This window comes from Gigantopelta aegis, chromosome 3, assembly GCF_016097555.1.
Source record: "Gigantopelta aegis isolate Gae_Host chromosome 3, Gae_host_genome, whole genome shotgun sequence".
NCBI classification, from domain to species: Eukaryota; Metazoa; Mollusca; class Gastropoda; order Neomphalida; family Peltospiridae; genus Gigantopelta; species Gigantopelta aegis.
Window position 1 is genome coordinate 51,030,267 of NC_054701.1, and position 17,334 is coordinate 51,047,600.

The 17,334-nt window shown below is 38.5% G+C and overlaps 2 protein-coding genes across 4 annotated transcripts in view; both read right to left on the minus strand.

Annotated features, from left to right (window-relative positions):
- LOC121368199 (peroxisomal targeting signal 2 receptor-like) overlaps nucleotides 1-8,287 on the minus strand; it is a 38,250-nt gene extending 29,963 nt beyond the window's left edge. Inside the window, exons 1-3 of one of the 3 annotated variants that reach the window (XM_041492829.1) lie at nucleotides 8,269-8,287; nucleotides 4,890-4,974; nucleotides 922-1,057 (exon numbers count right to left, since the gene is read on the minus strand). The gene's annotated coding sequence lies outside the window, so the exon portion shown is untranslated. Of the gene's footprint in view, nucleotides 1-921; nucleotides 1,058-4,828; nucleotides 4,975-6,664; nucleotides 6,881-8,268 lie in introns of those variants that run through there. The other 2 variants (XM_041492828.1, XM_041492830.1) reach the window with 2 other exon arrangements.
- Nucleotides 8,288-9,581: 1,294 nt separating this feature from the next.
- Nucleotides 9,582-17,334, minus strand: part of LOC121368200 (uncharacterized WD repeat-containing protein alr3466-like) — a 34,489-nt gene continuing 26,736 nt past the window's right edge. The window contains exons 7-10 of the mRNA XM_041492831.1: nucleotides 15,899-15,998; nucleotides 14,199-14,264; nucleotides 10,724-10,816; nucleotides 9,582-9,983 (exon numbers count right to left, since the gene is read on the minus strand). Of these exons, the coding sequence (XP_041348765.1) occupies nucleotides 9,864-9,983; nucleotides 10,724-10,816; nucleotides 14,199-14,264; nucleotides 15,899-15,998 (379 nt within the window). The 3' untranslated portion in view covers nucleotides 9,582-9,863. The remainder of the gene's footprint in view (nucleotides 9,984-10,723; nucleotides 10,817-14,198; nucleotides 14,265-15,898; nucleotides 15,999-17,334) is intronic.

A 17,334-nucleotide genomic window follows, 5' to 3' on the forward strand; every position in this document is an offset into this window, starting at 1 on the left:
TTGCAAGTCTGAGCGCTCTTACAACTCGATTCTAGTCGTATAGAACTCCTACGACGCAGTTTTATCCGATTCCAAAAATGAATCGGGCCCAACTTTAGTTGGTAGTCTGAACGCTAACTACAACTCAACCCGACGGCCAGTTGGCAGTCTGAGCGTATTCCCAACTCAACTGGGACGTCGGCAATCAACCAACCAACCACAGCGCAGCACGTTGGCCATGTGACAACATTCACAAAAAGTAAACATGACGGACAACTTAAAAGAAGAGGAAATGGTGGAAATGTGGCGTTCCTACCCTGAGTCACTAATCCAAGAAGGACGTCAAAAATGTCTGACGGCATTCTCAAAAAATTATTATACTGTGTTGGCTCTTTAAGCCTAAGGATGGGGAGAAGGTTTCAAAAGCACCTTGCTCCCCACGATCAACAATATGTGGCCTAGCCCACGGTCGACCATTCCTCCTCAGTCTCCGTTTTCTGCAAAGTCTGACAATGGCGACCGCGGCTAGACCATACATAATATCCATTCTCATCTGTTTCATCTACATTGATCACGTATGCATGCAACGTCATACAAATGACATCACGATCGTGGTGGATTGCCGACGATTAGTTGTTAGTCTGAGCGCACCAGTCGTTAGTGGCGAGTTGGGCAAAATACAACGCAACGGTCGAGTTGGCCAACTCCGTCGTGGCAGTTGGTAGTCTGAAACCGGCATAAGAGAGTGTCGTCTAACTCACGTACATGAAGCGACCAGTAAGGTAGTGTTGTCTATCACACGTACAAGAAGTGACCAGTAAGAGAGTGTATACTATCTCACGTACAAGATGCGACCAGTAAGAGAGTGTTGTCTGTCTCAAATACAATAGCCTATCTCACGTACAAGAAGCGACCATTAAGCGGAGTGGCTAACTCACGTACATGAGGCGATCAGAAAGAGGGTGGCGTCTGTCTCGGGTTGCCCGGTATTCTGGAACTTGATCTGCGTTACGGGCAGGCGATCTGACTCATCGCTCACTAGGCTTCGCGTTGACTGGTATGTCGACGTTTGGATAATCTGAAATCAAACACGAATTATATCAAAATGTTAACGTCTTATAGTCTATGGGCCAACATATCGAAACCATCCCCCCCCCCCCCCCCCCTTAGGGATTTTCGGTCACCATGTTTTTCAGTTAGCCAGGACCCTCAGCTATCATAATCTGCTTGTTTGTCATAAAATTGATGGTGGGGGTGGGCACCAGGGCTGTTGCCATGGCAACACAGTGATGAAACATTGGATTTTCAGAAAATGACATATCTATGTAACCAAGCAACCTAAAAACACAAAATAAGTGTCTATATATAGTTTTGAAGCTGTCTAGTTGATTCCAATCACGACCTAGGTAATTTAAGGTCAAGGTCATTACACACGATCAAGGTCAATCTAAATATATGACTGTGGCAAACATGAATGTTTTGCTATGTGTTTAAATATTCAATATTCCTGAATTACCGGTTAAACATTGTCGTTGTCGTCCTCGTCGTCATCAAACATATCCTCTTACATCATCATCATCATCAAACATATCACACATGATCAAGGGCAAACTAATATTATGACTACATGTGTCTAGTATTAAGTGTTCCTGGAATGTCAATCAAATTTTAACGCCATCACCATCGTCTTCATCGTAGTCGTCATCGTCATCATCAAATATGTCCTCTTGAATGTTGTAGTAGTCATTTCCACTATCCTTAACAATGCATTGCTCTCACTGCATGCCTTCACTGGCTGTGATTGTATCAGTTCATTTGTGCGTAAAGGCAAGGTGGGACCCCTGCGTGTGCTGCAAAAAAACCCACAATATATTCCAGTCTTCACAACTTTCGGTACAACCTCGACTCTTACTCCAGAACAGTTTGATGATTTGGAGGCATTCACATGTCTTTTGTATGGGGCAGGATCAGGCGTTAAGGACATAAACAAGCTCCCATATACTATGTTCATGACACGGTACACACCAAAGGACCACCTACTATCCAGCAAGAGTGGCATCGACCTAAGTTTGCTTCCACTCTGCAGATCCTCGTTGAGGATGCATGTTGTACGTGCTAACTATCAGGCTCTCATTTGGAACCAAGCTGATATGGTATGGTCACGGATGGTTACTAAAAGGAAACAAATTGGTGTACCAATGGACAGAAGATGAAATGCTTCCACATGATCTCGTAGATTTAGTACTGGAACAGGTTGATGACGAAAAGGATAGTGGAAATGACGACTACAACATTCAAGAGGACATATTTGATGATGACGATGACGACTACGACGAAGACAATGGTGATGGTGTTAAGATTTGACTGACATTCCAGGAACACTGAATACTAGACACATGTAGTAAACATTCACTTTTTCCAAAGGAAGTCATACAATTAGTTTGCCCTTGATCATGTCTGATATGTTTGATGATGATGATGATGATGTAAGAGGATATGTTTGATGACGACGACGACGACAACTGCCATGTTTAACCGGTAATTCAGGAACATTGAATATTTAAACACATAGCAAAACATTCATGTTTACCACAAAGTCATATATTTAGATTGACCTTGATCGTGTGTAATGACCTTGACCTTAAATTACCTAGGTCATGATTGCAATCAACTAGACAGCTTCAAAACTATATATATATATATATATATATATATATATATATATATATATATATATATATATATATATATATATATATAGACACTTATTTTGTGTTTTTAGGTTGCTTGGTTACATAGATATGTCATTTTCTGAAATTCCAATGTTTCATCACTGTGTTGCCATGGCAACAGCCATGGAGCTTACCACCACCATCAATTTTATGGCAAACAAGCAGATTATGATAGCTGAGTGTCCTGGCTAACTGAAAAACATGGTGACCGAAAATCCCTAAGGGGGGGGGGGGGGGGGGGAGATGGGGGGGGGGGGGGTCTTGGTGGCCCACAAACTATTATGACAAGGTAAGTGGGGTACGTGATATAGACAGACAAACAGACAGACACACACACACACACACACACACACACACACACACACTGTGATTCTCAAGAAAGGTATTTTAAAGGCATATTGTCACAGACCACTGACTTACAAAGTAATACCTGAACAAAAATATAATTGATTTCCCCCTAAATGAACTTTATTCAAACATCTACGTAACCACCATATTAATGATATTTTGTGAAAATAATTGAATTATGGCAATGGTCCATAATTCAGAAACTAAATTTGCCAAGAGAATTGACATGGATTTCACTCCATCATGGTTCAATTAAAGTGATGCGATAGCTAGATTTGGTTTTCAAAAATTAATGTAATTTTCAATTATTATCCATTTTTAGAGAAATAAGGTCCTTAAATCCGTGACAGTATGCCTTTAATGTGCGTCCTGCACTAGTGTAGAACTGTCTGCTAATCGTACGATCCTGAAGATCGATATTACATAATTATTTTAATACTTAAAATGGCTGTAACCATCTTTAACAGATGTCATTTCGAAGAATCTTTACAAAACTTTCCTTTATTTCAAATCCAAAATAATAGCGGTTTTTATTGATTACAATAAACTTGTAAATGCCGTAAGGGGGTCACCATGTGTGTTTGTGTTATCACGTGACACGATCAGATGCCATTTTGAGCGAGGTTATCGCGCAAAGCAATAATAAACGATGAGAGAGATTTAATTAAAAATAATTTGCTAAAAAGATTAATATTTTTAACATTGAAAACATTCGTCAATTTATACATTTCTTTAACATAATAATAGATATTAATTTTGTAAACAATAATCTGACAATTTGCATAGGTAGCCTAGAAGGAAATAAACCGAGATAGAGTTATGGTTTAAGTTTAGACTTCAGCAGGCGGCAAATAGTCTTAATCATACAAGGCATTAGTTGTTGATTGTCATAAATGACCACTAATAGATAACCCATGACCCAAATGTAAATTCCATGACACGTACGAACCTTGTATATCTGGCCACTGAATTGCGACAAATTATTTGTATTAGTTCCCAATTAAAAAAAAAAAAAAATCATTCCACTGGCAAATATATTCCTTTTTTTCACTGAATCTTATTGTGCAACGACACCTGTTGGTCAGACTAAGGGGGCAATTAACAGTTTCAGCATATCGTGGCAGTAGCGAGCACGCACACGAAAGGGTGGAATTTCAGACACCGAGGACTTAACGTCTTGTTGATTGCGGAGTGACTGGACATGCCAAAACATTTGGTAGCCGGCCGAACTACCGGGTTTAGACAACTGGTTGTCCAAGTGAGAAATCGATAGCCAAAACACCCCGGGCTACCGCTAAGGTCGAGCCCCATGTTTACTCCTTAGCTGATTGGTCCAGGATCGGCCAATAGTTAGTGATACTTCCCTACCAAGGACCTTGAAACTCAAAGGAAACGTTGGTGACACTGGCACGTAATGAGTTATTCCAGCAACTCAAAGCACACGTTTGTAGGAGCATGGTCGTAAATCCTCAACTATTTATTTACTCCTGTTTTGGAGATATTGTAGCGTACAAGTACAATTAAAATCCTCGGGTCTTGTTTGATAGCACAGTAATAAAGCGCACGCCTGATGCGCGGTCGGTTTGGAATCGATTCCCGTCGGTGGGACCATTGGGCCTTTTTCTAGTTTCAGCCAGTGCAACAGGACTGGTATATCAAAGGCCGCGGTATGTGCTATTCTGTCTGTAGAATGCTGCATATAAAAGATCCCTTGCTACTAACAGGAACAAGTAGCGGATTTCCTCTAAGACTATTTGTTAAAAAATTACCAAATGTTTGACATCCAATAGCCGATGATTAATAGAACAGATGTTTGTGAACACCGCGCACCTGAATGCGTCCATTGCAGAGCCCGGCAGCTAGCTCCTGGCCATCTGGAGTGTATCGACAGCACATCACATCAGCATCCACGTCACTGAAATAACAAACGTACTGCTTTTAGGCTTCTGGTAGTCGTTCGTACAAAATGAATGTAACGTTTTTGTTGCGGATTGGGTGTTGTTGTTGTTTTGGGGTTGTTTTCTTGTTTTGTTCTGGGGGCGGGGGAGGGTGTTGTTTTGTTGTCTTTTCGCTGATGGCCAGAACTGACTGTTGTCGTGGTCGGATCGGATCTTACGTTTCTTGGTGTGAGGTGGTGTGGAAGGTATTGACTGTTATAATTTAGACAGTGTCCTGATTTCCCATTTAATAATAATATAGATTCCGACAAGCAGTGACAAACCGGACTGCATTGACAAATGTGTCATTCAAAACTAGCACTTTTCAAATTCATGTTGGCTGCTATGGAAAGAACTTTCAGAGCCATTTGGAAATCACAAAAGTGAACTCAGCATTTCAAAAAATATATATGTTGGGGTTTATATATATATATATATATATATATATATATATATATATATATATATATATATATATATATGTATTTATGTATGTATTTACGTTATGTATGTGTTTATGTTACAGGCTCGTGTATTATGATTTAGAAAATTCAGGTCAGGACCTTGAAGCTTGGCCGGTTTTGACAGGATTCCGGTTTGTTCACGATCCGGTTTAGATATATACAGTGAAACCTATTTAAACCGGATCGTGAACAATAACGTAATGCAAATATTGGTACTTTTCATAGCTTCGTCCCCCCTCCCCGACCCTTGTAACGTTTACTTCAATTGTGAATATTGTGCAATATTTAAACAAAAAACAAAAAAACTTTTGGTGTTATCAAATTTAGACGGTCGGCATTGTTTTGTTTTTGTGTGTTTTTCTTTAAAAACCTTATCGTCGCATGTTTTTTTTCTAGTGACGATCGGGTAATCGGAACCACCACTATTAAGCAAGAAATCCATAAGCGTGTAGTGCGTGATGCGTATTAGAACGATCACAGAGTTCGGGAATTAACGTATTGCGCATTAGGCTACTCAACACGCATTGTGTACATATCGAAGCGCTTCAGTCGCTTCAATTGATTTCTATATAAACTGTTTAGCAAATTGTATGTCAGAACATATTCTGTGAAAAATACATTATCAAGAGGGTCATGTGACTACTAATTTTAGGGAGTGCTCTCAACTGACAAGTATGCAATATGGCCGCCACGAACTTTTTCAATTAATGGCCCCTATGCCGGAACCGCCTCGTGTTGCTGTTATACAAGTGGCACCATACCACTTGCACGGTAGTTCTTAGTCAGTACTACATACAAGTAACTTCAAACCAATGGGTTATTAAATACTACAGAGGACAACCTACGTGTAATCATCAAAGAATGATTTCAAAAAGCATATCAGAATTGTGTAGTATACATATACATATATATATATATATATATATATATATATATATATATATATATATATATACCGGTATATAATTTTTTTTTTTTTTAATGAGAAACTATGTCCAAACCGGACTATATTAAGCTGCTACAGCAAGTAACGACACGACTAATGGTGGTGTGTTGCCTTTACGCACCACGCACTACGCACTACGTACACATGGATTCCTGGCTTTATTTTGTTTGGGCTAACTCGACAGTGAATCTTTTTTGACTCCCCACCCCTAGATATCTTTAGCTATTTTTATAAAATGCAATTCTATAGCTCACGGACATTTTAGCCAGTAATTTCATAAGCCCATCAAGTTTTGCCTTGGAACAGATGCTATTTTCCGAGGTTTCCTCCATTGTTCACCTGACAGCCCGGGAAGAACAAAACGTTTTAGTTGTTCGTTCAACACCGTCATACAAATTATCGAACCATTGTCCTGCATACTATCCACATACTAAACAGCATGTTAATGACGTCGATTATGACGTAGTCCAATTTTTGCGACCAACCCTATTTACGTAACTAAGTAACACAAACCATTCAACTTAGATTATTAGTACAATGCATATCCAAGCTGTATGTGCGGAAACAGGTGCAGGTGCCTCCCTCACCCAACATCCACCACCACCCCCTCCCCCCCCCCCCCCCCCCCCCCCCCCCCCCCCCACCCCCACCCCCACCCCCCGACAATAACTCCGAGGAGAGACAGTCGTATTTAGTTCACCGAATCGGTAAATCCCGTTTAAGTTGTGTCCGAATACCGATACATCTGGATACAGACACGATTATTTCCATCGCTCCATGTAGCGACTGAAATCCTACCCACACGCCAAAAAGCCCGCCGGAAGTTGACAAAAATAGCTTCCCATGCTAGGTAGAAGACGACAGTTATTTGTAAATCTTCAGCTGAGATTTGTGCATACCAGCCTCTTGCATCCTAAATGCCCACCTATGGCTTAAAAATAAAGAAAGATACAAGTATTTTAAGTCATAAGGAAATTACAAATAGGATCATAATTATAAAGAGAACTCATTTTAAATATTTATAGTTAAATTTGTGAGTTGCTTCCATCATAATGTGCCCAAACTGCATAATTGTAGTGTATTTTTGACAATGTTCACAGTTCACATACATACAAACCACACCCAAGCTGTTATTGGCGGATATCACACATATGTATATATTTATGAAAACTTTGATCATCAAACCTTACAAAAATCCTCATTTGAATGATTTAGCTATTAAATTTTTCACAAACTCAGCTTTTTGAAAAAGTTTATCCAACTTGATCGCTCCCGACTTTTGTCACAAAGAAAACAAGTCTCATTACAGCTAAATCGCTTGCACCCCTGGTGAAAAATAAATCAATCATTTTAAAAAATAACTGCTTGTCTATCACTAAGCTCAAGATTTGTATCAGATTCAAAATAATTAGCCTTCAAACATGAATCTGTTCAAAAACAACAAGCAAACTATTTTCGCGCCGAGTACACAAGGGAGCGGATGCTGGTCTGGAAACGACGAAGAATAAAATTCATGTCGGGGAATTGACGGGGAGAAACACGGTTATGGTTTCTTCGGGTGGAAAGCCCTTTAGCCTGCGTATCTCCGGTAGTCTTGATCAGAAGTACAGCACAACTAAGCACTGAACGTCAGCCAGAAGTCCCCATCTATGCACTTCCTCAGTGTCACCAAAATGATGTAGCGTACAGGGTAGCGTACATAGATTGCTTGGGATTCATCACTAAGTAACACTATGTAGTTTACTTATATTCCTTTTACTTGTATTCGCACTGCTCTCCTATGCACCGTGAGCCTTTTTGCGCCCTCTGGATCCGCCAAAACATTATTTACAAATTAAGGGAAACGTTTTGTTTCATTATACCGTTGACACACCAAATACGGTTCTGTCCAGTACCGGTCAGTGCGTATCAGTGCGTACTGGTCCGCATTAGAAATCGTCGTTGACACACCGCCGCTCAATATAGATAAAAACGGATCCGTTTTGGACCGAAACACACCAAATACGCTTGTGAGAGGTCGTGTTGTGAGGAATTGACGTCATACAATAACTGACGTCATACATTCTACATGGTTGTCGGATACTGGGAAGTTCCTTCTTGCGATATAGTAGGGATCTAAATGTTGTTGTATTCGTGTATACTAATCTGTGTCAGGTGCCTGTGGCGAAACAACGAATGACGAGGCACTATCCAAATCGATCGTGTCGATAAAAGTTCCATCATTAGGAACAACACTAGCCTTCGCACAGGCATAGGAAACGGGGCGGGGTGGGGTGGGGGCACCCATTTTGCTTTATAATAGTCACTTTTCAGATATTATGCATTATAAGTGTAAAAGTGTGTAAATGTAAAAGTGTGCCCCCCCCCCCCCCCCCCCCCCCCCCCCCCCCCCCCCCCCACACACACTTTTTGGCACCTTCCAACGCTCGTGCTTCGTCGTTGCGTACAAGCATGTTCTCTCTCTCTCTCTTTTTATGCACACGATGTGTCGCTTCCTTATGGCATTAAAAATTAGTCATTTTCCATTTCACACAACGCCGCCATTTTGCAAATGACTTGCACCATGTGATCTTAGTGACCCGAACTGAACCGTATTCGCCAGTGTACCGTTGACACCGTCGGGGGGGGGGGGGGAAGCATTGTTCCCATACCCTCACCCCCTCGCTACGTCGCTGATTTGGTCATAAATACCACTCTCAGGATCGCCAATGATCACCACACGTCCCATATCAGGCCCGTAAGAACGCCATCTGGAGTGGGTGGAGTGGCACTCGCACTAATGGACGGGGGTGGAGGTGGGGGCAGTCTCTAGTGTTAAGAGGGGGGGCCTACACAAGTTGTTTTATCTTTGTTTATATAGAGGACAACATCAGTCGTGAAAGGTTGCGCACACAACATGTATTAACTAAACAGTCGGGAGAATTGTGAACTTCGTGAGTTGGTCAGTATGATCCACGTTACATCTATCACTAACTAATTATATGTGCCGCCTTTCTTTGAGATTATATGTGTCACTAACAATGGATACACACCAAAACAGCAACCCAACAACAACCACCAAACTGTCAAATATGCTGTCAAATATGCTGGACATTGTCAGTGGGATCACGTGCGTTACTTCCTTCTAAAGGTACAAATGTGCTGCAATAACATAACAAACAACTTGAACAGATACTGAACTTTGATAGATTTTAATCATATAAATACTTGTCAAATACAGTATGTACATTTTAATCATGCATTTGTGTTTAATATACTCTGGCTATGCACAAAAAACCTTCAAGACAGAGTTCAGATTAACCACATACAATTTGAGTTTGTACATTTCATTCACGGTTAACATTATATTTCTTAAACAAATACTGGGTATTTTCTGTCAGTACCTCACTCCCGCTGTCTGTGATACCAAGTTAGCTCGAGATTACAGATATCTTTGGTTCCTCCATTCAAACTTCATTTAAATCTCGATAAGGTATATCTGACGCCCACTGCTGATTGCTAACTTGGGCGGTTTTCCAACTCTGTCATTGTCAATAGAGTAGACGCCCTGAGGTAGATCAAATAGCTGTCCTTTAATCTACAATGCAATGCAATCAGATCAATAAATAATAAATATATAAATAAATATATAAATAAATAAGGAAACAAATAAATAAATATGGTAACACCACAACCAACAGTAACAAAAAATTATAGGTGACAGCAAAAATGACGTTATCCAGTCTGCAAGTATCTTCCTTCTGAATTAATTCATTAGTGTATCAATATAACTTTAGTGATTCTTATATTTTAAAAAATAAATAAAACCTTTTGCTTGCCATACCTGTATTATTTATCTATTATAAGTCATTATTATTTTGATTTTATCCTACACAGATAGCTTAAATGCAGTTGGTATCTGCAGAGTAGTTATTATTATTATTTATAGGTCATAGCTATTACAGTTCTAAATGTTTGAAGACCAATCCTTTGAGTAATTACTTAGTATAATAATTGGTACAATGCCGCAATATTGTAATTGAAAATGAACACATGCAAACCAGTTTCAAAAAATAGAATTTTCTTCATTTAATTGCCTTAATTTACAAAGGGTTTTCAAATGTTTCATTTTAGGACATTTCCTCAGTTTGTTTTTCAATATTAAAATGAAGATATATTAGGTGGTAATTTTATTTTTGCGGGATGACATTCTTGATGATTCAATTTAGTGGAAAAGGTTTGGACTGGAGTTTATGCAAAACGGGACACAAAACTGGGTTTCAACAACATACTTTAAGGCTTATTCCAAATGTAAGTTAAACAAAGGACACTACTTACTGTCCGTGTTCTGAGATCAATAATACCAGCCATATTGTTATCAGTACCACCAAAAAATATACTGTGTTTTCCGAGATACTGCGCACAATACACCTGATAAATAAAGGATATTTTCTCATTCAGTTATAATAATAAAAATGATAGAAACACACACACACACACACACAGAGAGAGAGAGAGAGAGAGAGAGAGAGAGAGAGAGAGAGAGAGAGAGAGAGAGAGAGAGAGGAGAGAGAGAGAGAGAGAGAGAGAGAGAATTATACTGTAGCCAAAAGGTGTCTAGAAATATTTATCACAGGATCAGTTGGCCATGGATGAACCTCCCAAACAATGCCCGATGACTGTTAAAACAAAGGCTATGGTATGTTCATTTCTATCGAGATGAGAAAAATGCCTATAAAAGATAGTTGATAGACGTAGACTTCATGAACTTCTTTATTCACATAAAGACATGTGCCAAGGTGGATGGTGGCAATATACATGTATAACATACTGTACATACATATAATATATACTGCTACAAATAATAAACTTAATTACTGTTGATCTTTAAATTTTGTCATTATAAGACTAACAAATTTACTAAGTTTTCGTAATCTTGACAGCCGTTTCTCTTGCAACAACATAGAAAACTTATAGAAGTTTGGTCGTGTTATAAATTCTTTTTTTAAAAATAATTTTCTTTCGGTCAAAAATGCAGGACATTCAAACAAAGCATGATATTCATCTCCTACACACTCATTCTGGCATAATGTATAATATCTTTCCAAGTAAGGGATGTTACTCCAACGACCTCGTTCTACAGGTAATAAGTGGTTACCAGTTCGAAATTTAAGCAACGGAAGTGATACAGTTTTTGGCAGAAATATGTAAAATTCTTGATTAAATTCCGGTTTAATACAATTATAAATTTTACCTTTTGAGGTATTTAACTTATTACTATTCCATTCTTGGCGAAATTGATCTTTAAGTCTTGTTTCTATTAAAGATATCAACCATCCCTTACTTGAGAAACCTTGTTGTTGCCACACAAAACTCAGCCCACAATTATCTAAAATACGTTTAACATTATCTAACCAAATAGACATATATCCGTTACAATATTTATATAATAAATTCTTATATAAAATAGAGATTAATTTATTATCCTTATCCAAAATAATTTTACACCAATATGATATTATCCTTTTATATATTTGTAAACGAATCGGCATTTTACCTGTTTCTCCATACAACATATAATTAGGAGTGTTTTTCTTTAATTTTAAACAAATTTTAATAAAATTACTTTGTAAGCGTTCAAGAATATTCAATATTACTATATCCCCAAATTTCAGAACCATATGTCATAATAGACTGTGTGACAGTTGCCGGTTTATGTTTTCACTAGACCAAGTTCACCAAATACCACATTTCAGACACCAAGTGGTTATAAAACAGAAATTTCTCATTTGTTGATTTAACAATGAGTGCAAAATATATTAAGCTATATTAATTTACTTTTACATTCCAGGTACAAATAAAAGACAGAAGCCAATCCATGCTTGTTTTAATGAATAAAAAAGTGTGTTTGTTTTGTTTAACGACACCACTAGAGCACATTTGGTAATTTTGACATATAGTCTTGAGAGGGAACCCGCTACATTTTCCCATTTTTATCAAGGGATTTTTTATATGCACCATCCCACAGACAGGATAGGACATACCAATGCCTTGGATATACCAGTCGTGTTGCATTGGCTGGAACGAGAAATAGCCCAAAGGGCCCATCGGCAGGGATCGATCCTAGACAGACTGCGCATCAAGCGAGCGCTTTACCACTGGGTTACGTCCCGCCCCTGTTTCAATGAATAAAGCCTGAATAACTGTGTTTTTGGGACAGGGAAAGCAGATTACAAAATAGGAACAGAAGTTGAAAAGGAAATTGCCAGTTTGTATTCAGTTGGTGAAACAAACTGTCACGTTTACTGATGATCGTTCCTTAGTTACAAACTAAATAAGTGTCAGTGAGGTAGAAGGGAATAACACAGACTGTACCTGGAACACTGTGTACAGAGCAAATTACTGTTATAGTTTTAATCACTGAAAATTAGTCTACTGAACGTTTGAGTCCAATATATTCCATTAAATAATGGTAATACAAATGTATGAAGGAGTTTACAACCTAGACTCCATTACCCAGCACTATTTCATCTGTTGTTTGTATGAATAATTATAAAGTCTACCTGAAGCTTGGTAAATCAGCTGGGGATATATACAACGCGAAACTAACCAGGGATTGCTGGTCGGCTTTATTGTTAGTGTATATATAACATGCATGTAGTGATGTAAAAACCTATACTAAAGTAGGATGGCGATATAATGGAATTGATCGAAAACTATTTCACTTGTATTGCGTTAGTTGTATTGTTTTAGCATGACGTGTTAGTTCACCCAGCCATGAATCTGATGACATGTTCTTTCATTGATATAATGTGTAGTAGTCCAAGCTGACTTTTGAAAACCATGTCAATTTATAAAATGCCGTGTTTCGTGATTTGGGCATTGGACTATTTCTTGTTCTGGTATATCAAACTTCAAAATGACATGTAGGCCTAGAAGTTTAAAAGGCATTCACAGAATCGAGGTTTGGAATATTTTTTAAAACCTAAACCGCTCAAGATTATGTTTTGAGTGTATTTAATATATTACTAGAATGGGCCTCTATATATATAATAGAAGAGAACCAAAGAACTGTTTGATCCATATTTATTTATTTGTAAACTTTGTCACCGCATTTGATAATAATAATAGTCGTGATTTTTTATTGTTACCACCACACTTCAAGTAAGCTTCTCTGTTGATTTCTGTGCCTGACAGGGTAGAACAATTGATTTATATATCTTAATGAGAAGCACAAGGATCATCTAGATAACGTGCACTATATGACGTCATAAATTCAATACTCTACATACTATGCAAGTTAATGGGTCAAGGTTGTTTGATTACAGCCACTGTCAAAGTCGGTTAATTAATAGTGCTTGCGAGGAGGCGGGACATAGACCAATGGTAAAGCGCTCGCTTTTTGCGCGATTGGCCGAGGATCGATCCTCGTCGGTGGGCCCATTGCGCTATTTCTTTTTTCGGCCAGTGCACCACAACTGGTATCTCAAAGGCTGTTGTTTGTGTTATCCTGTCTCTGGGCTGCTGAATATAAAATATCTCTTGCTACTAATGGAAAAATGTAGCAGGTTTCCTCTCTAAAACTATATGATAAAATTACCAAATGTTTGACATCTAATAGCCGATGATTAATAAATCAATGTGCTCTAGTGGTGTCGTTAAGAAAAAAGAAAAAAAAAGAAACAAACAATTTCGTTAACGTAACTACATGACTGAGTGTATTGACTGTTTACGTTCATAGAAAAAAAGGTTAACTTTGTTTTCTTTGGAACATCTTTAGTATCACTGTTATAATTATATCTATTACACCTACCTTGCTTTTGTGTTTTTTGTCCTGTGGAATATCTTTGATTTTCTCACCAGATACAAAATCCCAAAGCTGTAAAACAGGGAAAAAATATAATAGTAATAATAAACAAAAATAAAACAAGATAAAAAGATTTCGAGCCATATTATCTTAAGACAAAATTCGTAAATGGTTATTTATTAATATCGACAACGGGCGATGTTCATAGGAGCCACTGCACCGCACTATCGGTTTGTATTTAACTGTAAAGCTCTGACATGTAGATGGTTATTCTTTATTTCTAATTAATAACTATTAATTGCTCGTATCTCTGACTACTGACAATACGAAAATAAAATTACTTTATTCTTCGTAACTTATACACGGTACTCCGAGCACTTTAAACAGATGCCAGTAGGCTGTGGCGGTCGTGTATAACTCGCCCGATTTGGAATAGCCCATAAAAGGTGAATTGTAATTGGACAATACATGTGTATTGTAATGACTATTTACAGACGATATATCAAGTGAATGCGACATCAAATGGCGGAAACGTCAGGATGTTTGATCGGATTTCAATTAAATTAAAGGGACAGACCCTAGTTTCAACCTGTGAAAATTAACACTAAGTTCAGATAATCTACAAGCCTGTAACACATTTGGATAAAGTTACAAATGAGTGAAACATGAGTGTGTGACTTTGAAATGGTGAATAACGGCTCTAATAGTAACAAATATGCTTTAAACTGTATCTTAACCGGCCGCGAGCGATGCCAACGATTATTTTAGAAATCATTGATTTCAATTACCGCATCCTAACCGCACGCGTGCGATGCGACAGATAAATATGTCGCGTCACACGCGTCCGGTTAGGATACTGCAATTGAAATCAATGATTTCTAAAAAAACATCGATCGCGTCGCTCTCGTCGCACGCGTCCGGTTAAGCTGCATCCTAACCGGACGCGTGCGACGCGAGCGATGTTTTTTTTTAGAAACGATTGATTTCAATTGCTGTATCCTAATCGCACGCGTACGGCGCGACAGATTCATGTAGTCGAGCGCGCGACACAATACTGATAAGAATTGTTTCTATTTTTTTGTCGCGCGACACGAGCGACAAACATATATTAACTAATCAAACAACTTTTACTTAGCGGTTTCAACTGTTGATAACAATTTTAAAAAGAAGACTGTCGTTATGGTCGCGTCTGGTTAGGATAGAAATATTGTCGCGTCGCTCGCGTCGCACGCGTCCGGTTAGGATACAGCTTTAGGATGCAGCTTTAATATTTAACAACTAGGGTATGTCCCTTTAAGGAATACACGACTTAAATGTACTTGGCTATCGTTACCCAACTCACTGAAGTTAAAGTTAAAGTTTGTTTTGTTTAACGACACCACTAGAGCACATTGATTATTTAATCGTCTGCTACTGGATGTCAAACGTTTGGGACTTCTCACCGATAGTCACCAGAGGAAACCCGCTACATTGTTCCATTAGATTGAAGGGATCTTTCATATGCACTTTTCCACAGACAGAAAAGCACATATCACGGCCTTTGACCAGTTGAATGGATCCACCGAGGTGATTCGATCCTGCGACTCAAGCACCTCATGCGAGCGCAAAACCGACTGTGCTAAATCCCACCCTTGATACACCGTACACGGGAGTATAAACGATTTCAAAAGTTTCTGAACAAAGTGTTTTTAAGACCTACTGTATACCTCTAGTTCCTCATCTTTCCTCCATGATCCAGTCAGTATATGATCCGTAACTGGGTTAATGTCAAGAGAATCACCACAGATGTGAGGGCCAGAAAATTTACTGGAAAAAAACAAAACAATAATGATAAAAAATTAAGAAAAATGTATTGAAACAATACCAAGAGGTGTAGTGAAGCATTTCTCTATAGGGATTGCCCCCAATTGTGAAAAAGGTGAATGAAAGAATAAATAAATTACAGCCTTCTAATTGGTGACATCTCCCGATGCTTACATGTATGTTCTCCAATTATAATCCATTCTTCAAGTCTTCACCAAATATAAAATGTGACAAAAAATTATTTAATGAAATCTTAAAAGTGTGTGTGTGTGTGTGTGTGTGAGAGAGAGAGAGAGAGAGAGAGAGAGAGAGAGAGAGAGAGAGAGAGAGAGAGAGAGAGAGAGAGAGAGAGAGAGAGAGAGTGTGTGTGAGAGAGTGTGTGTGTGTGTGTGTGTGTGTAAAACTGCAAGACATATTACTGCACTAATACATAATCTACCCTGTCGATAAATCATCATTAGTAGATGATCGACCGTGCACGTACTCGACGTGTTAAACGTCACACTGTAATCTGGGGCGAGTTCAGTTAGACCGAGCAAAAAACATCCAATAGACAAAATGACCAAGTTGGGAACCAATCAAATAGTCCGCGAACGTTAGCTGGCTGAACATGGGGCAGATGTTCACCCATTTGAGAATCAACAGTTTCAGTCACACCATTACAGACCTCGTAGTATACGGGAAGCTACCACTCTTGCTCCCTATCAGTTCCATGATGCTAATTCAAAGATAGTAAATTTCGCTCCATTTAGCATGTGAATTCATATGGTATTAATATGGTAATAGTTCAAATGGCTCACCGTCTTCCAAGTTAAGAAAACAATGAATCATTTCCCTCATTTTTGTTTTCACGTCGACGTCGGATTTAAATGAAGCTTAAAATGCACCTGATCATGTGGTGACGTGGATGAATGTCCCCGTGAGTTATGATGCTGCGTTGTAATTTGTGAGTTCAGTTGGTTGTCATTGCGAGGTTAAGAAGGCAGAATTCGTTTGGAAAATCATTCACAATTGACACCAAATATCCGAATGGACTACATAAAGTATCACAACACTTATAGTGTAATAATAAAAAAAAAAAATAATTCAAAAACATAATAAAGATAATAATAAAGCATGTTACCTATGGCAGTGGGCCCTGGGGGTTGCTATTGGTTTCGTATTCCAGTTACTCCACAGACCCAGGCCGAGTGCACCGTGTATCGCAATGGAACATTAGCTACATACGCCAACCAGTGCTCCACAATGTAAAATTGTAAATTAAACGGTCGTGGTATGTATTGTCCTGTCGATGGATACATAAAACAGCCCTTACAGTTAAACAGCACACGCAGCCTGT